This window comes from Alosa pseudoharengus, unplaced genomic scaffold (genome assembly GCF_046254945.1).
Source record: "Alosa pseudoharengus isolate Yale_2024_CS ecotype anadromous, Long Island Sound unplaced genomic scaffold, YU_APseudo_1.1 YU_APseudo_1.1_scf_19, whole genome shotgun sequence".
Classification (NCBI taxonomy): domain Eukaryota; kingdom Metazoa; phylum Chordata; class Actinopteri; order Clupeiformes; family Clupeidae; genus Alosa; species Alosa pseudoharengus.
In genome coordinates, this window is record NW_027468657.1 from 18,270,689 (window position 1) to 18,292,780 (window position 22,092).

Genomic DNA, 22,092 nt, shown 5'->3' on the forward strand with positions numbered 1-22,092 from the left:
CGATATACAGTGCGGGTACACAGGTAATATACAGGTGATATACAGTACAGGTGCACATGATGACTAAGCCCGATCATTCCTGATACAGGGCAGTCCTGTGTTCAGAGCATCTAGTAATTCACTACACAGTGCACTAGCCTATATGGTGAATAAACACCATCTAAAGGTGACTGGTACTTAGGACACTATAGGAAGGAAGTGAGTAAGTGGATGTGCCACACACAGGGCTGTCTGAACATGTCCTATTTTCTGAAGACATCTGAAGGCTAAACAGCCTAGCTGGACATGTCCTATTTTCTGAAGACATCTGAAGGCTAAACAGCCTAGCTGGACATTTGGCATTTTCACAGTTTAAATTTTAATTCAACCACACAACTCTACGCCACACATCACACACATCGGGAGGAAAGCAGAGGAGGGAGAACTCTTACCGCGGCGAAGCTTTTACAAAACTGCTGCTCTCATACAGATGCAGAAGCCACAAGCAGGGCAAGACAGACCGCAATGCGTTAATACACACCTTCAGAGAAATGCATACACACGTACATGTACACACAAACACGTACACACACACGCACAAACAAACACGTACACAGACACACGCACACACAAACACGTACACGTACACACACACAAACATACACTATACACCATACACTATGTGTACACTATATATACATAAGTACACATGCATACAGTACAGATACATACACACAAACATACACACATATAAAATATAGACAAACATATACTTTGCATACACAGGCACAAACACACACATGACATAAATTTTAAAAGAGCACATCAAAACATCAGGTTTAATCTACAAGCACTTGTTAACAATGCATATGATCAGCCTGGCAATTACAACAACAGAAACTGTATGACACTAATTTAGCCTTATATAGCAGTGCAGAAGCTTTAATGACAAATAAACAATTTTCATAATTATCATCATTAGCTAATAATATAAGTTAACTGGTGCTAAAGCCCACGTAAGCAAAAGATCATTTTCAGTGGATCATAGTGGAGTAGGTGGCCTTAAATTCAACGAGTCTGTGGAAATTAATAATGCACATCAAGTGAGCTGAGTAGAAAATAAGACATTGGCCTCACTGTGCTCAAATACTTCAGGAGGTGAATATAAAGTAGGGAAAATACACACACAGACACACACACATACACACACACATACACACACACACACACACACACAATGGCACTGAGTGAGGTGGTGAAGGTGATGTATGAGTCACTGCAGTCAGGTGAATGACCTTTCCTAATGAGGAGTTTTGGTTTTCTCCTCAGACAGGTCAGTGTGTGAACACACACACACACACACAGAGAGAGATGAGGCAAAGAACACTGAATCCAAATAATCATTAATATAAGGGTTCTCTGTACAAAACCTTGGAATGTTTTTTTCTGTATAAAACACTGTTCAAGCGAGGTTCTTTGGCTATTGGTTTTGTATCAGATTACCCCAATTTCAATGTGGGAGTAAAAAGGCTTTCAAGGATACAAACAAAGAAGCTTTGTCCACTAACACAGGAGATTAAACTCATAAACTAAAACTCAGGAACACCAGACTCTCCCACCATAGAATAATGATATAGTCAAAATGCTTTGGGTGGGATGGAAATATTCAGAATATAAAATTCTGAAATATTTAAAATATAAAAATAAGTTTTGCCTACATCCCCATCCAATCAGTGTCAGATTTTGTATTTGCAGCAGTAACACACACTACATTAGTACATGTGAGGGGGGGGGGTCAGCCACAGATCGCATCAGACTCTGGAACATGTGGCCCAGACCTGAGCCAACATCTGGTCAACACCAGGCCAGTTGTGCCCCTGATGTGGTCCTGATGTGGCACTGTTACGGCCTTGATGCGGCCCTGATATGGCCATGATGCAGCCTTGTTACGGCCTTGATGTGGTCCTGATGTGGCACTGTTACGGCCTTGATGCGGCCCTGATATGACCATGATGCAGCCTTGTTACGGCCTTGATGCGGCCCTGATGTGGCACTGTTACGGCCTTGATGCGGCCCTGATATGGCCATGATGCAGCCTTGTTACGGCCTTGATGTGGTCCTGATGTGGCACTGTTACGGCCTTGATGCGGCCCTGATGTGGCCATGATGCAGCCTTGTTACGGCCCTGATTCAGCCTTGATGTGGCCTTGATGTGGCACTATTACGGCCTTGATGCGGCCCTGATGTGGCACTGTTACGGCCTTGGTGTGGCACTGTTACGGCCTTGACGCGGCCCTGATATGGCCATGATGCAGCCTTGTTACGGCCCTGATGCAGCCTTGATGTGGCCCTGATGTGGCTCACATCTGTTCCAGTATCTGCTGCTATCTGTGCCTCAGGTCACCATGCAGTAATGCCTGTGTGAGCCTGCAGCCTGAACTCAGCCACTTACTTTCTGTGATGTCCACAGCAGTCCAAGGAGGAGGAAGGAATTCAGGAAGTAAACAGCAAGTAAACAGGGGGCCAGAGGTCATTCTCATTCAATGTCACATGTTTGTCACATGTCTCATTATGAAAAGTTTCATATCATACTTCACATGAATAACTGGTCAGTATGGAAAAGTTATCATACAGCATGGATAACAAAACCATCTTCAAGATTAGCTTTATTTAATTTCCCCGCTTATGAGTCATACATCCTAAACAACATCCAATTAAATACATTCAAGGATAGGAATTCTCATAATAAATGTTTTATGATGTATTCATGTCATAACACATTTCATTCAACATTAGCAGGTCACCACGAACAACATGAAACAGAGATACATTTGCATGATATGCTTCACTACGCTCATATGTTAAGCATATGTTTAATATGAAGGCTTCGTAGGCTATGTGTGTGTGTGTGTGTGTGTGTGTGTGTGTGTGTGTGTGTGTGTGTGTGTGTGTGTATATATATATAGTCTATGTTATGCCCACATTGTAAATGGCAGGGTGGGACTGACCTTTTCTTGAGGATTGAGCTGAAGTCCAGTTCTCCAGCTTCCTCACTCCCATCAACGCTACTGCAGGGGAGACACGTCATCCAGAGCACACACTGTCAACACACACACTCATGGTGCTGAAAACACACACACACACACACGCGCACACACACACACACACGCACACACACACACACACACACACACACACACACACACACACACACACACATGCGCACACAGGCGCGCGCACACACACACACACACACACAGACGCAGACACACACACACACACACACAGACGCAGACGCACACACACACACACAGATGCACATGTACACACACACACAAAGATACACACACACACATACACACACCACAACACTTTGCAGGAATTAGCAGATTGATATAAAAGCTTACTAACATCCACCATATACAATACCAGGACAATATACAACACACTGACATATTATTACCTCACAGACCACTCTGACATTGATTAATTGTGCCTAAAAAGAATTTAGCAATAAAATATCAGTGTTTCAACTAAACACATGTAAGAACCTCTCTATGTGTAGATGTACACATACCAAAGAATGTTCATAAGAAAGATTGGACCTTAATCACATACTTTCCAGCATATGTTTTTCGGCTGTCTCCTGAAGATCATATACTTCTAATAAAATACCTAAATCCATCAGGATGTGCTGTTGTGCCGATAACGAACACAGTCAAGTAACATAACTCCACAAGTTAAGTCAGAGTGGACATTCTGTCTACTGAATGTAAGAGACTTAAAATGCCCTCCTTTGAAAGGTTTACACTGGTCCTGTTTATGGGGTAGCTAGTATTATCACCATACTGGATGAAGGTCAGTCTTTGGTGTTCACCTATCAATCAGAGTCTGGATGTTCCAGCAGCAAGGCACATACCAAGACTCGGACTAAGACTCTTTGAAATCCACACCAAGGACAAGAGCAGACAAAATGTTTTCCCTCTTTTAAAAGTTATTTTTAAAGGCATAGTGAAATAATTGCATGATGGTGTACTGTAAGTGTGTGTGTTGGGAGGGGGGGTGTACTAATCTCCTCTCCATATTATGTGCTGTCTACTTAGTGGTGGTCAAGTTTATTTGTCTTTGGAAAGTCATGTGCAAATGAACACACCCTCTAAGGCCCATGGTATGAAGTTAAGAGTGTTTGAGTCAGTCATAGTGCACCACCTCCAGCATCCCCCAATGTCAATGTCTAAAGAGCGAAAGGTGCACTGTGCACTGCGACTACAGTGATTGTGTACCTTTACCAACAGCTTAGTCATATGGAGGGTGTGTCTAGAGGTCCCGCAGAATGGCGTGGGGTGAGAAGCACTGTCTTAAGGGTCCATTCCCAACTGACACGCTTTTGTCACTTCCAAAACGCAGTTTGAATTTGAATGCGTAGTTTGAAGTGATAAAAGCGTGTCAGTGTGAACGCCACCTGATACATGACCAGTGGGCCTGAGGGCTCGCACTAACACTCACACCGCTAGGACTGTGTTTGTGCAGACAGGCTTCACCGTTTCCGTCAAAGGCACGAGCAGCTCTCAGAGAACAGGGCTCTGAGCTTTAACAGGAGAACAACATCCATACTGTAGATACTGTGTGCACACACACAACTAAAATGTATTTGTAATTCATAATAAGTCATAGTAATAGTAATGTGATAGTGTTATGATACATTACTATAGTTTGATAGTAATGAGAGTTGAAACTGATGATGATTGAAGCTTTCTTGTAAGCTCTGAGGGGCTCACACTGATGTTTTGAATCAAGGTCAGAACAACTTCAATCGTTCAATAGAACTTCAACTTCAATTGTTTTCCTGGAATATCTTCAAAGGGTAGTTGTGCGTCAGACTGAGGCATTCATTCTCTTTGTTAAATGTCTCTGACTTTTTTTAAAAAAAACAATCTCAGAGCCAGTCTCTCTCAGTGCTGCTGCAGTGCCTTGTCCGAGAAAACCAGCGAAGAGGAACATAGTCACATGTATCTGAGGTCATCTGGGTCTGTTCACCCAGAGTAGGAGAGAGAAAGAGAAAGACCTGAAGATTATAGACAAGAAAGAAAGCAATAATCAAGAGAGACAGGAGGAGGAATGAATGAATGAGTGGATGAATGAATGAATGAATTGATGGATGGATGAAAATTAATGAAAATAATGAATGAAAAGTTGCAAAGATATAAAGAGAGGATGAAAGAGAGTAAGGCAAGAGGGAGGGAGGGAGGGAGGGATGAGAGGGCGGGGAGAGAGAAGAGGCCGAACAGACGCCACAGCGGAGACCCATAGACCTCTGGATGTGTAAAATGCTCCCTGACGTTGCAACAAACTGCCTCAGTACCTTCCAACTCCAGCCTTCTTTTTCCCTGCTGCACTTGTACTCCTGATAAAGTTTCACAAGTTCCACAACGTTACAATCCATTATGGAAACACACAGATGGATTTCTAAACAGTCGCATATCTTTAATATTGATTATGAATTTAGAAGCCCTGTTGTAACCTCAGAAAGACCGTGGAAACAAATTCAGCAGATGTTAGAGAAATACATCAGATAAGCCCAGACATTCAGGCAGCAACAGACCTCCTCACCTTCAGTGAGAAAAGGGTGGGGCCCTAGTAATCAGTGCTGGTTTTACCCCAAGTCCGACGCCCCTGACTGTCTTTCACCTTCAGTGAGAAAAGTACACCTGTGAACTAACTGTCTTTCACAACTCTCTATATTCCCTGTTCACTTTTTTCCATTTTCAATCACTTACATCCTCTCTCTTTCTCTCTCTCTCTCACACACACACGCACACTCTCACACAAGCTCTCACAAGGTCACACACACACACACACACTGTCTTTCTATCTTGTTTTTCCCCACTCCGCACAGTAATCAGAGTGTACTAGCTGCTGTAAACCGTACTGGAACAGTCGTCATGGAAAAACAGTAGCAAGTGCTCTGAGCTCTGAAAAGCCATCATCACATGACATATCAGCTTTCCTTGTGCCTCTCAATAAGGATTTACAAACTTACGTGCGTCTGAAGGCGGCACGGATATCAAACTCCTCCGCTGCCCGAGCCTCTGGAGAAGCAAACAGGTGGAATCAGGAAATCACACGTACAATTCATCACGCCACAACTGATGCAGAAAACTTATGTTTGTGCCAATTGATTTCAGTAAGCGGAAAGCTGAATAATGGTTAATGGCGAATTACGTTTTTCTTCTCAAAGGATGTCACATGTAATGCTTCCCCTGTTCGTCTGCTCTGCAAGTCAACCAACAAACATTTGCTAATCTGATTCTTGCTATAGTTGAATGGCAAGACTCATTACATTTGCTGATCTGATTCTTGCTATAGTTTAATGGTAGGACTCATTACATTTGCTGATCTGATTCTTGCTATAGTTGAATGGTAAGAGTCATTACATTTGCTGATATGATTCTTGCTATAGTTGAGTTTTGTTTTCCTGATTTATTCCTAGAAGATGTGCTTACCATGTACAGTCAAGTCGAAGTTGCAGCTGTCAAACTTGTCTCTTGATGTCACCTCACACCTGTAGCTTCCGGCAAAGCTGGGTTTGGCAGCGATGACCTGCATCTCAAAAGTATACACCTGCAAGAATAGCATATTTACCGTATAAATAACATTCACTAGATGACTCTTCTGCTTTACTGAATTACATCATCATCCACATAATACACTGTCACACCCCAACATTCCCTCCATCTCTCTTTCTGTCTCTCTCTCTCTCTCTCTCTCTCTCACACACACACACACACACACACACACCTTTGTGTTGCGGTCGTAGAGCTCCTTGAGCTGCAGGTGTTTGCCGGACTTGCTGGCCAAGTCCATCCATTTCCCTTTGATCCACTTGACCGTGGGTTTCTTCAGGAGGGAGGCAGCGTTCACCTTGGCCACAAACGTGATGTTCTCACCTGGACAGGTAAGGACAATAAAAACCACAGATACACATATTTTGGAGAATGTTGCTTCGATGTTATGGCCAGAAAGCAAAGTTCACTTCTTAGTATGACAATTTTAGTTTCATCCAACAGCCAATACTTTTTATATATTTACCACGTGCAAGTGGGTGTAATATAGGATTTAAGAATATTATATACTGTGTGATTATGTGTTCTATTACAGTTTTTCTCAGTCACTTTGGTGCATTTCTCATATCATTATGAACATTTGCACAACAGTTAGTGCATTTCTCAAAATACTTTGTTTATGCATCAAAAGCAAATATTTATACCAATTAAACTGTAATCTGCAATTAAACTGCAATCAAAATGACTGGCACCATTGTTTATGTCAAAATAGTCACTGTTTTGTCTTGTTGTCAATGTGACAGTTTACTCTGTAAGTATTTTCTAATGAACAATGTGCAAGGCAACACTATCTTCTATTTCAAAACTACAAAATTACACATTATTGTGTGTGGAAAGGGTTGATTGGATGATTGCAAGACAGTGGATATGTTTTTTTTTTAATCTATTGACAGACAAAGATAAAATAAGGCCAATTTGTTGCAATTGAAGTTGCATGGATGTACAAAAGCATTGCTATGTGTTCATGATGGGGAGAAAGTGCTTTAATGATGTGCACAAGTGATGAGATGATATGGAGTCTGAACAAACAGTTTTGAGAATGTCAATTCTGATCTGAGAAATCCGGCATAGCAACTGAAAAAAACTGAAACACAATAACATCTTATTCCTCTCTTCTGTCCTCTCTTTGTCCACTTTCTTCATTGAACTGCATATAAGCACAAACTAGGAGCCTATAGCAGGTTTTACATAAACGTCATACATCATTTCACAGATGTACTGTATCTAGTAAGAATGTTGAATAACGAGACACATGTTGAATACACTCTATATTGCAGTCCAGGGGCGCTGCTAGAAAGTGTTGGCCCTATGATAGACAATAATATTATATTATATATTATATATTATCGGGGGGGGGGGGGGGGGCGCTCTCTGGGGGCCCCCATTCAGTGCTGGGCCCTTAGAATCATCCTAACCCCCCCCACACACACACACACACCCCACAGAGGCGCCCCTGTCGCTGTCTCTCTTACACAAGCCCTTACCAACATACTTGTAATAAACACCAGCTCTTACAGTGCCAAGCTACACTGAAAAAGTGGCTGAAGCAGAACGTTCCCAAAGCATACGCTGCAAGCCGTGTTGGGCAGCCGTGGCCCACTGGTTAGCACTCTGGACTTGCAACCGGAGGTTTGCCGGTTCGAGCCCCGACCAATGGGCCGCGGCTGAAGTGCCCTTGAGCAAGGCACCTAACCTCTCACTGCTCCCCGAGCGCCGCCATTGTAGCAGGCAGCTCACTGCATCGGGATTAGTGTGTGCTTCACCTCACTGTGTGTTCATTGTGTGCTGTTTGTGTTTCACTAATTCACCGATTGGGTTAAATGCAGAGACCAAATTTCCCTCACGGGATCAAAAAAGTATATATACATACTTTATATATATATATACTATAACAACAAGGCTGGCTACATCAGGCGTGAAACCGGTGTGCGTGCTTCCGTCCAAACGGAATTATGTGCTCAGGACTCTTTGCTCAGCATTATCAATGACCCCCATGTGTGACCTATGACCTATGACCCCTCCAGGAGTGGCTTGACTGTGACTCACCCAGTGTGACATCCGCACTCTGAGGCTTCTCTGTGAACAGCCCAGTAAGGTCTTGCCGAGTGTCCACAGATCCTCGCCCTGAGGGGGACGGACAGACAGAGAGAACGACAGACAGACAGAGAGTGAGAGAGATAGACAGAGAGACCGACAGACAGAGAGGCAGAAAGACAGAGAGAGACAGACAGCGACACAGAGAGACAGAGACAGAGACACAGGACAAACCGAGACAGAAGCACAGACGGACAGAGAGGCAGAGAGACAGGCAGACAGACAGGACACAAAGACAGGTCATGAGAGAAAGAGTGCGACAAGCAGGGAAATAGGTGTTTGATCATTAATCTGAAATACACTGAGGGGGATTTTCATGCATGCACTCCAGATGTGTCTGGATTTCTCATAATGAATGCATTCCAGATGTCTCTAAATGTCTAGGTGTCAGTTATCATATACCTTGTTGCTGTCAACTATATTTTTAAATAACCATAAATGTTTTGGCCAATCTTAATATAACTATAAATGTTTTTTTGCCAATCTTAATGTTTTTGGAAGTTACTTTGGACAAAATTATCTGCTAAACACTATTCTGCATCTAGGGCCCTAATCTCCAATTCATGTATTCATGTTTAGATCTTATTGTTATTTGCCATGTCTGTTTGTTGTGAGTAAACTCCCAGCGGTAACTCACGGTCAGTAATGGGGTCCGGGCCGTGGCCGTTGGTCTCTGGGGCAGGGGCAGTTGGGGGGGCAGATTCAGGAGCAGCTGGAGCCTCCGTGGGGGCAGCTGGCTCTGGAGCTGCCCCATCAGCCGGGGCATCTGCTGGGGGAGGGGCAGCATCAGCAGCGGGAGCAGCAGCTGGGTCTGGAGCAGGGGCAGCCACCTTCTTCAACACTGGACAACAAATGGAACGTTCCAGTCAGAACACTGCCACGGAATGTTAGTGTCAGAACTGGAATGTTAGAATGTTCCAGTCAGAACACTGCCTCAGAATGTTCCTGTCAGCTCTGGAATGTTAGCATGAGCCAGACAGAACCAGAGAGGGTTGAAACCAACATAGACTGTATAAAAAGGTTGAAACGGATCTTTGATTGTAATTAAGGATCTTTGACAGAACACTGTCTACTGTTCAGTAAACCAAATTCCAGCTCTGCACTGCCCAGACAGTAATTGAAAAGAATGACTTTAGGACAGGTCAAACTCAACTCCATCCAATAAACACCAACAGACAGACTGATGGTGCACACTGACCCAACTGTTGGTGTTTGTTGGGACACAAGCACTTTAACATTCTGATTCAGCATTCAAATTTGGATTGTTTTCACCAGAACGGTTTCAATAATGGGGTCATGTAATGTGTCAGAAACACAGGGTTAGCCCTTTCTAAGGCAGAGGACCACCGTGGTGTTTGATAAGAAATCTGACCTTCAGGTGGGACAAAGCCCATTGCAAGCGTTAGCCCACTGAGTGAAATATCAAGAAACAAAAATCATTTGTCAGTGTTTGCTATATGAGAAACAGTGCAAAGTGGTGCAGCAAATGCTCTGACAATGTGAACAGTGAAGTGATAGCAATTATCAAGCAACATAAAGCAGCTTTTTGGGTGTGATGTGATTGAAGTGTGGTGTAGAGTGAAACTATCGCTCACTGCCCCCTGGGATTCACATTATCCCAGCTGGGGTGTATCGTAACTTGAGTAGCTCCAGTCCCATGTCCCCTCTGGTGAGCCTGCTGTGTCCATGGCTAATTTAATATCCACAAAGCTGACCGCTAGTTTGGATTCTAGCCTTGTGCCTCACACACTCACCATAAATCCTTTAATGGCTCTCCTGGTGCAGGTTAATGGAGGGACCTGCCCCAATAAAAACCGAGCAGCAGTGTCCGGCCTAATGCCTGTCTGACCGCCCGCCTGCCCTCGTGTGCTGCTGTGCTTTATCTCCTGCCATGGCCCCCAGAGAGAATGCTGCCCTTGTTTACGCTGGTTTATCTCATCGCCATGCCGACAGGCTTTATCGGCTGTCAGCCTCCGTCGCTGGCAGGTCCCCTGGCTCTGAGGCTCAGCCAAGGCTTCCGACCAGGAAACATCCGCTCACCATGCCGGGGTGAAGGTCACCAACACCGGGAGAGCGACGGCCTACCCATCAGTAGCCCCAAAATAACCCTTACGAAAAAGAGCTATTAGTAATACTGTGGTGGTAGTGTATAATACTTCTAGTGTTCCTATAGTCTTATAGTACTTCTATAGTGTGTAGTATGTATCTATAGTATTCCTATAAGATTACTAAATATTTTGTCCCAAAATACTATAAGATTCCTATAATCCTTTTTTGTAAGGCCTGGAAAAGCAATGGCCTATCAGTAGCCCCCAGAATCATTCTCAGACAGACTTCAACACTGGCGGCCATTTTATCTCCAGACCTAACTCTGACATATTTCTGCAATTACACAAGTACGGTATCTGTCTGGTGAGAGAAGCCAGAAGGAAAAGTACCACAGTGCTGTGCTGTGATTGGTTAAAGCAGGTGATGACAGATGGAGTAAGTCACGTGATTGGCTGAAACAGACAGTGGCAATCAGTGATTGGTTAAACAGTCAAAAAGTGAAACCGTCATCACACCCTGTGAAGTGGAACAGCGCCGAGGTGAAGTGATTGGTCAGAATATCCGTGAGCACTCCACTGAGGGTCACAAGTGAGAGGTCAGGGCGGCTCACTCTGACCCGAACCCACCTTCCGGTTCCTTTATCTTTAGTTCAAATTTGACCTTTGACGCTGCCGCGATCACACAGTAACCCCCTGCGTCCTCCATGGCCACATCTTTTATGGTCAGCGAGTGCTTGCCGGTCTCTGCCTTGATCTCATACTTGTCGCTGGTGGCGAGGTCTTTGCCGTCCTTCTGCCAGCGCACTTTGGCGTCGGGCTTCTCGGTCTCGGCCTCGAAGATGGCGGCGACGCCGAGCACGCCTATGTAGGTCTTGGGTTTCTTAGTGAAGGCCGACACTAAGGGGAACAGAGTGGGTCAGCACCAGGGATGAGATCCTGCCAGGGCGTGTCAGAAGGCCTCACGAGAGGCTAACACAGAGGGAATAGGCTCACTGCAGCCTGCCTCAGGGTTGTTTGTTTGGAAAATAAAAATAAATGTCCCTATAAACTGGACACAATTATCCACATAAAGCATTTTCATGACAGCAAAACATCTACTGTACCACCCCCACATACAGTAGTACCGGTAGTGCTCTCTAACACATCATGTCATTACACCATTATTATGCCTGTCATAATATGTTAATCATCAACATTATAGTTTAAATGAAGACTGCATTTAAAGGATTACCAGAAATGCATTACATTCAAATGTTAATGTCACAGATGTTTTAAATTGGAAAATGTACAACTGAAAAAAGGTTGGTTCAATACGATCTAAATGTGTTGAATATCAATTTTTGGTCCCAAATCCTTGTTAGTGGTTCTGCTCAAGGTTAAAAGGGAGTTTCCCTCACCCTTGTTGTCCAAGTACTTGCTCAATGGTTCAGGCCAATTTCAAGGCAATCTCAATTGTTATTATGCGCAGCGAAGCGGCGGTCATATACTGTAGGTTTAGTCAGATTTTTTTCTTTCTTTTTTTTTTTTTTTTTTTTCGCATGCCCAAATTTCCGTCAATGATTCCCGGGACACTGAAAGACCGGGGTACACGAAACTTGGTGGGCATGTAACAGCATGGAACCATCATTTTTCGTTTTGATCTGTAGCCCCCCCGCTGGACTGGACCCCCCGAAAGGAGGGTAGGGCAGACACAGTTTTCTGTGAATATCTCGAAAACCGTAGGGTTTAGGAGGACCATTTTTTTTTGTATGTTGATCTCAAGGGGCCATGTCAACCCATTCCATAACCACTCATTTCATGTATAGCGCCACCTAGTTAAACACAAAAAAGTAAAAATTAGGTGTTGTAATTGAAGGTATCTGTGACCTAACATAGTCAAAACCAAAGATTCTAGAACAGAGCTCTGTTCTAGAATCTTTGGTCAAAACTGCACGAAATTGGAAGTGTAGGATCATTATGACACCCTCTGTATGCACGCCAAGTTTTGTGGAATTCCGTTCATGGGGGGCCACACAATAAATTAATTTATGTTACTATACACCAACTGGCCTGTAGGTGGACGGAGACAGTTTTCTGTGAATATCTCGAGAACCGTAGGGCCTAGGAGGTCCACCTTTTTATGTATGTTGGTCTTAAGGGGGCATGTCAACCCATCCCATTACCACTTATTTCATGTATAGCGCCACCTAGTTAAAAATTAAAAAGCAAAAAATTAGGTGTTTTCATCACAATATCTCTGGCTGACAAGGTCAAAACTGCACAAAATTAAAAGTGTAGGATCATTATGACACCCTCCGAATGCATGCCAAGTTTTGTGTACTTTCGTTCATGGGGGGCCTTACAATAAAACTAGATGTACCGCAGAGCGGTACAAAATATGACCGCCGCCCAGTCCAGCATATTTTTTCCACAAAAAGAAATCACGCTGAAAGGCCTATATGATTCTAACTGTCTCACTAAATTGCATTATCCACACTCAATTCTCACTGGTATCTGCTAGACAACAAGTACCAAAACATGATTAGTTCATAGATTTTCACATGTAAAATTCATTTTATACAACCCCACCTCCATCTTGCCTGTTCATAATTCTGAGAAATTCTTGATTGTTTGTGTTATGTTTATGTTATGTGTGTGTGTGTGTGTGTGTGTGCTTGTGTGTGTGTGCGTGCTTGTGTGTGTGCCTGCGTATGTGTCTGTGCATGCAAGCGTACATATGTCTACTGTGTGAGTATGTGTCATACGTATGATTACTGTGAATGTATGTGTGTGTGTGTGTATATCTGTTTGTGCACATGTGTGCACATGAAATGGGTTAACATGACCCCTGGAGGCAAACATACGGAAAAAAATGGTCATCCTAGGCCCTACAGTTCTCAAGATATTCACAGAGAACTGTGTCTGGCCTACCCTCCTTTCGGGGGGTCCAGTCCAGCGGGGGGGCTACAGATCAAAACGAAAAATGACGGTTCCATGCTATCCATGTGGGGGTACATGCCCACCAAGTTTTGTGTACCCCGGTCTTTCAGTGTCCCGGGAATCCTTGTTGGTGTACGTCACTAAATGTACCCAAATGTTAACCCATTTCATGTGCACACATGTGCACAAACTGATACACACACACACACACACATACATTCACAGTAATCATACGTATGACACATACTCACACAGTAGACATATGTACGCTTGCATGCACAGGCACATACGCAGGCACACACACAAGCACGCACACACACACACACACACACACACACACACACACACACACACACTCACACACACACACACCCACACACATAACATAAACATAACACAAACAATCAAGAATTTCTCAGAATTATGAACAGGCAAGATGGAGGTGGGGTTGTATAAAATTAATTTTACATGTGAAATCTATGAACTAATCATGTTTTGGTACTTGTTGTCTAGCAGATACCAGTGAGAATTGAGTGTGGATAATGCAATTTAGTGAGACAGTTAGAATCATATAGGCCTTTCAGCGTGATTTCTTTTTGTGGAAAAAATGTGCTGGACTGGGCGGCGGTCATATTTTGTACCGCCCTGCGGTACATCTAGTTGATGCTGTATTAATTGATCAAATGGACTTGAACTAAACTAAATTGAATAAAGAACTAAACCCCACAGTTGTCCATAACACCATTCCTAATACCTATTATCACGAAGACTGGTATCATATCTATAGTAAGTAGTAGCTTGCATGTCAATTATATTACAAGGGCCATTGTCCCTTGGGTTAAGTGCCTTGCTCAAGGGCACAACGGTGGAAGACAGGAATTGAACCCACAACTTTTCAGGCTACTACATGCTATCCCAGCTCCTTAACCACTATGCTACCACTGCGCCCATTAACTAGTACATAGCTAGTACCATAACTAGATGTTATCTAGATACTAAAGATGCCACAACCACAACCATGGGCCTGTAACCTGGCTGTTGGTGGAAAGGCCTAGATGTTCTATATATCCTACCTCTCTAGGTACCTACACTGTGCTCTGCCACTCCTTCTTCCCAAATTATATTCCTATAATGCTAATGACATTAACGAGGGCTCTGGTTAAAGTAAATATGGCTGAATCTGACACTTAATTAATGTCATTAGTAACACCTGTGATTACAGGAACAGGAAGTGGAACTACCGTGCCATTTCATGTCAAAATGGCTGCTGTGAAAAAGGTCTATAATCAGCAATACCCATGGGGTTATGGGATCCACAATGGGCAGACTGTCCAGGAGGAGGGCTGATAAAGGAGCCATGTCACTCTAATAAAACATGTCATCCCACTCGGCATCCATCTTTACTTCATACACAGCTGTGTCTTTGACAACAAAGTGTGAGAGGCTAATACATTGCAAACATGTCAGAGAGAGAGACAGCATGAAAGAAAAGACAGAGAAAGAGAGAGAGAGTGATAGAGAGAGGAGTCAGAGATAGCCAACACCAGGCTTGGTCTCGAGTTTCATACACCCGCAAGAGAACAAAAGAGGGCAGTTATGGACAGCCTATTTCTGGCCAGCAGGAATATGTAAATATTAACCACAGTTGCTGTCAGGTTCTGTTTCCATGCATATGCCTTTTAACATTTAAACACTGTTCGTTGCTACCGCCCATAATTTACTGTTTTTGGTCAAACTTGACCAGACCAGTTGTAACTGCTCTTATATTAACACAAAAACCAATAAACATCACCAGACACTGAAAATGTATTTCTTAAGGGACATTAAATGTAAAAAACATATCGGAACTTCAACACCTTATTCTCAGAACAAGTTGTAAGGGTGTGTGTGTGTGTAAGGGTTTGTGTATGGGGATGTCTTCAATCTGCTAGATGAACATTACCATTCATTTCCTACGGCAGTCACTTTTGACTGGGAACACCAGAAGTGTGACCAAGTTAAATAAAACATTCAAAATTCAATGGAAGTGGTCACAGTGAGTTGTATATGTTCAAATGTCCATTGTGAAGGATAACATACGGTCTTAAAGTCCTGTGTACACCAGCGCTGACATGAGTGCACTTGCCACGCACATCAGCGCCAAAATATTTAAACTGGCAAACCCTGGATGAACATTGGATTTTACGGAAGATCATAGATTCAAAACAAAATAGCCAGACACAAACATAGGAGTCATAAACAGACATAATAACAGCAGATCCAGTGGACGAAGACAGGAAATGTAACATGGAACCAAAATGTAAAAAACAATTATGTTACTATTTAGTGTTTTCTGTCATTCCCCATTCCAAAGTGGGACAGAAAAACTTTGAGAACCACTGACGTAGGCCTTCAGTCAATCAGAAGAAAAATGCAATATCTACCAATATCTGGTTTAGGGAAGTTGAAAATCACTCAGATTTGACCGGAACAGTGTTTACGGGTTAAATAACACTTTTCAAGTGGTAATAACATTATTACTTATTTGAGTAAACTGTCAGTCTATCTCTCTCTGCTACAGTATACAAGTACACTTCTATGGGTCACAAAACACACTGTAACTTTTCTACTGTTAACGTTGATATGAAATATAGTAACCAGTGAAGGTACCGCAGGCTAAAGGTCATGGAGTGAATTTGACCTTTGACCTGATATATATCAGCGCCTAAACTGGCAGCTTTTCAGTGTCTGACAGACGGTTGGCAGACTCTCTCGCCCTTCTCTCTGTTTGACTTAGCCATTCCGTGAGGGTCAGCTCTTTTGTTCATCAGTTATTCTTGCCTCTTTAACTAAACATTGCGCATACACACACACACATACACACACACACATACATACACACACACACACACACACACACATGCGCGCGCACACACACACACACATACACACACATGCGCGCACATACACACGCACACACAAGCACACACACACACACACACCGTTGAGTATCCAAGTGAGTGACCTCTCTGTAGAAAGATTATGTTGCCTTGTCTTAAATTTAGCCCCCACATGTGTCTCACAAAACAAAAGCTCTCTATGGGCAACCCCTGTGAACTGCTCCACAGGTAGTTGTGAGGGGGATTAGCCGTGGTCTATTTCAGTCGTGGAGAAAGCATTGGAAGAATGGTACGCCTGCGACAGGCCATCTAGGAGCAACCCCCCCCCCCTAACCCCCATCCCCCCACCCGCCTTCACCCATTTTTCACCAGCGGTCCTGACATGATTTCTGATTGCATGGTCTCACCTCAGCGGCAGTCCTGGCTAGCAGCCGTCTGAAGAGATGGCCAGATTAGAACAGTGATTTAAATACTAAATTCATATTGATTGGACGCTGGGGGATGTTTTGGGGTAGCCTAGCACCGTCAGGTGACTTAACAATCAAAATGTCAACAAAGTGAAGATCATCCAGACCTACTGGTGGGTGTTAATGCTGAGTCATTCTAGAAGTCCATGATAAAAAATCATTCTAGAAGTCCATGATAAAAAGCTGTTCATCGACAGCTATACTGCCCTACAAAGGCAAAAGGCAGTAACTGCATTTTTGGTCAAAAATATCTATAAAATATATTTATATCTATAAATATCTATACTCAATTTGACTGTTTTTTCGAAAAAATAGAGGGTTGTGTTCACAGTAACTCCCAAAACCATACTGCCGTACAAAGGCAAAAGGCAGTAACTGACCAGAGTGTCAAACTGAGAAAAATGACTTCAAAGTTTTTTGTTTTGTCTACACAAATGTATAGGTAGAGCAATGAAAATCTGGTGACTTGTTGCCCTGATGAAGAAATGTGTGTATATAAAAAATCTTGTGCTCAAAGTTGACCTTTAACCCTTATTTGTCAGATACTGTACTCTGCCTTTGTATTATGTACTAAAAATAAGGACTTGTGCAAAGGCAAAAGGCAGTAACTGGGGCATTGAGGAGACAAAGATAGAAGACTGTAAAAAAACTTTGTCCTCTTATGCCCCCCAATAGAAGGGCTTTCTGGCTCTCACTTCTTGTGGAGGAGTGACAGCATAATTTAAGTCAAGTTTATTGCATCCAAAACAATGGAAATTACATTGCTTATGTTATGCCCACCGTCATAAGAACTTCAATTCACTTGTTTTTATCTCCATATCTTTGCGTTCTCTTTCAAATAAATTATTGTTTTTAATTATCAGAGATAGTTGTTGTATTTATTCATACTGTACACTCTTGTGTCACATATCTGCAGTCACCCTGTTGGTTTTGCTGCACACAAAATTGAAGTTCTTTAGTCTACGCATTGTCTTCAACTGAATGCACTCCCAGCACTGGATAGCAACAACTAAATGTCTAAGTAATGTGTGTCATCTAAAACAAATGCCATGATTTAGACTTTATTGAAGGTGTTCAGTTAATGATCTTCTATATGGTGGTAAGCAAATATTGATTATATGTCAGTTACTGCCATTTGCCTTTGCATGACTCCTTATTTTTAGTACATAATACAAAGGCAGAGTACAGTATCTGACAAATAAGGGTCAAAGGTCAACTTTGAGCACAATATTTTTTCATATACACACATTTCTTCATCAGGGCAACAAGTCACCAGATTTTCATTGCTGTACCTATAATACATTTGTGTAGAGAAAACAAAAACTTTAAAGTCATTTTTCTCAGTTTGACACTCTGGTCAGTTACTGCCTTTTGGCTTTGTAGGGCAGTATAGGAAGTTAACCTGACTCTCGCCAGATGAATTTCGTTCCGCCTAGCTCCACTCATCCATTTGGGATCGATCCATTGGAGTGGTGCTTCAGAAGGCTGGGCTTTATTAAAAATCCTTGCATATGATTGGATAAGCCACTTGTCCGTCATCTATTGACGTGCTACTCACATCGAAGCCAACCCATGACGCTGAGAACAGTCTCACAGTCGCTTCTACGCTACGTCGCATCTATGAAACTCCCGCCCTGCGTCCTGATTGGCTCTACCATACAATCTGGTGCTGAAATCACTCTCAACGGAAGCGATCCCAGATGGATGTGAGTGGAGCTAGGCGAAGTTAGGTGGAACGAAATTCATCTGGCGAGAGTCAGGTTAACAGGAAGTAGCCTAACTATAAATAACCTCAATAATATCTAGTTAATATTCAGTGTCTCATATGGTGTGAGAAGATAACAATTATTCAGGTTCTATCATAACTTGATGGATGGTCCAGTGGAAATCTGTAATTAAGATTCCAGAAACCATCTAATGACCTATGCAGATTACACAATTTCAGCCCAATTTGGCCACAAATGACTCCGAAAAAGGAACGTGCCTTGTAATGTGACATATTCAACGATTTATGAATCATATTGTCTGCGACGTTCCATGACTCCACAACCAAAAGTCTAGCATGACAGAATTTTTTTGGAATCGTCTATGACACTGACACTAGGCCTACCACACACGACGAGAAGGCTACGATAGATAGGCTACATGATCCTGTAATGTGGCATTGTGGAAGACATACAAAATTGTGAAATCTGCATAGGCCATAAAGCAGATCTACAGCTTCTCATCAGGATTCCAAGTGGAATCTTAAGAAAGTGATGAATTATGTGAAAAAGAACCCTTGGGTTTCTCCTTTGTCGACGTGTCTCGAAGCTTCCCATCAAAAAACAGCTGTTCAAGATAAACTTCCATTTAGTTTTCATTGGATGAATCAGCGGTAAGCCATTGAGAATCCAACCATAGTGCAAGCAAAAGAGCCCAGAGATGTTCTGCTTGGAGCAATTTCAAAAAAATCTGACACATAAGAAAGGCCCTTCACTCTTTCAGAATCAAGAAGAATCATTGGATACAATGATTGAGTGAAAATCTTTGTTACTTGTTGATGATATGATATGATTTTACAACAAAGCCACTGTTTACAGTTTTCTCAAGTCTAAAAAAAACAAAGCACAGCATGTAAACAAACAAACAAACACATCACAGATGGCTGGATGTGAGGTGCATCATCACTGTACTGGACCTGTTGCGTGCTTCATCACAACACTACGTCAATCTTTACGTTTGTAAGCATGTGTTGTTGTTGTTGTTGTTGTTGTTAGATTGGCTTTTCATCTCTACATCAATCTGTATGTTTACACATGTGAACTGCAAATGGGCTCAGCAACCTGGAAATGACCTGATGAGAGCCTGCAGTCAGAAGACCACTGTCAGAACTTTGCCGTAGAGATTACAGGGAACAGAGATGCAGAGCTGAAAATTAATATATGAATATAAAAAGATAATATGAATATAAAAATGGCATTTTAATGGACTCTGTTTTACAGTTGAAGATAGTGCTGGACTTGGCAGAGACTAAGACTGCGACTGAATGCAGATTGAGGGATCAGGCTGAAATGCTTAGAGCGGATCACCACTCGTAATTGTGCAGCATTGTTCGAATGCTAGCGGTCTTAGCACACCTAATCTAGCAGCACTCAGCCTCGATAGATGCAGAGGGTAACTTGATGCTTTCTGCCACTATCTCGCCCTGTGTGCACCATATCCTCTCCCCCACGGGAGATGAGGCAGAAAAGCCATTTGCACTACAGGCATCCTATTCGACATCTTTTTGGATTATCTTTCATGTTTGTGAGGGGAATTTTGATGTCGCTTCAAGCGTCTCTTTGGACCTAAGAGGCGAACACCTGGGATAGCAGCGATGACAGAGGGACCTCCTGTTGACGGGCTATTTACAACCTCTTGTTTAAATGCCAATGGGCCAACACCTGGCTGAAACAAACCCCACGGCTTCAATCAGCACTGGAACAGAGGCAGGAAAAATGTAAAAGCCTAAACTATGAAGATGTAGTTTATGGAGATCATGGCTGTGTGACTCTAACAACAACTGAGAAAGATTCTGTCCCTTTCATTATTAGGCCAGGCGGAAGAGCTAGTTTAAAAGACCATAGCAACTGTGGACAGAGCTAAAATACTATCTTTGGTCATCCATGAGAGGCAAAAGCAACTGTAACTTCAGCACATCCGTCAGGCGTTATTTTAGACAATCACACCATGCCCTGGGTCATTCTGTGTGCATTTGTCTGGTTGCTTGCATGACGGATGACTGCTAGTGGTGACAAATATGATGAGTGTTTCTCTGATCCGTCATCAAGGAAGCACACAGATACGTTAGTCACCGCACCAGGTTGTGCAACCGAGGACATGCAGAGTGTTTGACAGACCAGAGATTCCTGGGAGATGATGAACAGAGTGTGACTGAGCCCAGATAAAAGATTATGACTCAAAAGATAAGAGCGCCAGTCGTAGGTGAATTATTTGCAAGTGTTGTCAGGAGAACAAATTAAACTTGTCCATCATTCAAAACAAGTTATATCACCTATATACAATAGAACAAGAAAGGAAATAAAGAAAGGAGATAAAGCCTGAAGGAAATAATGACGTTACTGGACTGCTCACTACACAAACAGAGATGGCTGACTCCCAACATGATACTGAGGTTTTTCCAGCCTTAGTACCTCATCTCAAGAGAGAGCTACAACAATAAAGACAACTTGAAACCCTAATTAACCAGGAGTTAGAGATGCGGTCAAACTAAGCATAAACATTCATGACGTCATCCTCTCATTTCCTACAGCAAGCCAGCCTTCCACAGTAACATCTGATCTCTGATGTATCATCCTACTCTCCGGACATCAGAAGAGCTGCTAAGTAGTGCCTCCAAACCTGTCCAGCTGAAACCCCAGCTACTGTACCTGTTTTTTTAGCTGGCTCAGGCATCCTGGATAAAAGTTCCCCTCTGGTTGTGACAAACAAACTCTACTGTCACCCACTCCTCTTTTTTTGCCCTATAAATACCCCCCCCCCCCCAAACACACTCACACACATTCACACAAACACACACACACACCCCTCCCTTTCTCACCCAACTTCTGAAACCCAACCCTCTTTTTGACAATGAGATAATCACAGTGCACCTCCAAATTTGTGGCTGCCATCCCTCCTTCTCTCTCTCTCTCTCTCTCTCTCTCTCTCTCTCTCTCTCTCTCTCTCTCTCTCTCTCTCTTCCTATCTGCCCCTCCCCCCTCTCCTTCACCAAGCCCTGACACTCTCCATCTGCCCTGTCCACATTTCAACTATGTTGCCCCCCCCCCCCCCCATCTAGAACACCTCCTCTGCCTGACGTGACTGGGGGGGGGGTGTAGGGTGGTAGTGGTAGAGGTGGGTGAATGGGAGTCTGGATGAAAGTGGGTTGATGGGGGTGGGGGTCGGGTGGTGTCTCAGCGGACGAAGGAGGGTGTTAAATTTGGTTGGGTGCCTTTTGCCCAATACCCAATACCACCAGCCAGGAGCCTGCCCAGCAGCGCTGCAAAAATGGATGGAGGAAAGAGAGAGAGAGAGAGAGAGAGAGAGAGAGAGAGAGAGA

The 22,092-nt window shown here is 43.1% G+C and overlaps 1 protein-coding gene across 1 annotated transcript in view; it reads right to left on the bottom strand.

Moving 5' to 3' along the window:
• The window catches only part of mybpc3 (myosin binding protein C3), a 59,283-nt gene extending 37,748 nt beyond the window's left edge, over nucleotides 1-21,535 (bottom strand). Inside the window, exons 1-8 of the mRNA XM_076292699.1 lie at nucleotides 21,422-21,535; nucleotides 11,372-11,641; nucleotides 9,334-9,537; nucleotides 8,649-8,726; nucleotides 6,778-6,926; nucleotides 6,483-6,600; nucleotides 6,020-6,068; nucleotides 2,988-3,047 (exon numbers count right to left, since the gene is read on the bottom strand). Coding sequence (XP_076148814.1) covers nucleotides 2,988-3,047; nucleotides 6,020-6,068; nucleotides 6,483-6,600; nucleotides 6,778-6,926; nucleotides 8,649-8,726; nucleotides 9,334-9,537; nucleotides 11,372-11,641; nucleotides 21,422-21,446 — 953 coding nt within the window. The 5' untranslated portion in view covers nucleotides 21,447-21,535. The remainder of the gene's footprint in view (nucleotides 1-2,987; nucleotides 3,048-6,019; nucleotides 6,069-6,482; nucleotides 6,601-6,777; nucleotides 6,927-8,648; nucleotides 8,727-9,333; nucleotides 9,538-11,371; nucleotides 11,642-21,421) is intronic.
• Nucleotides 21,536-22,092: the final 557 nt, after the last annotated feature.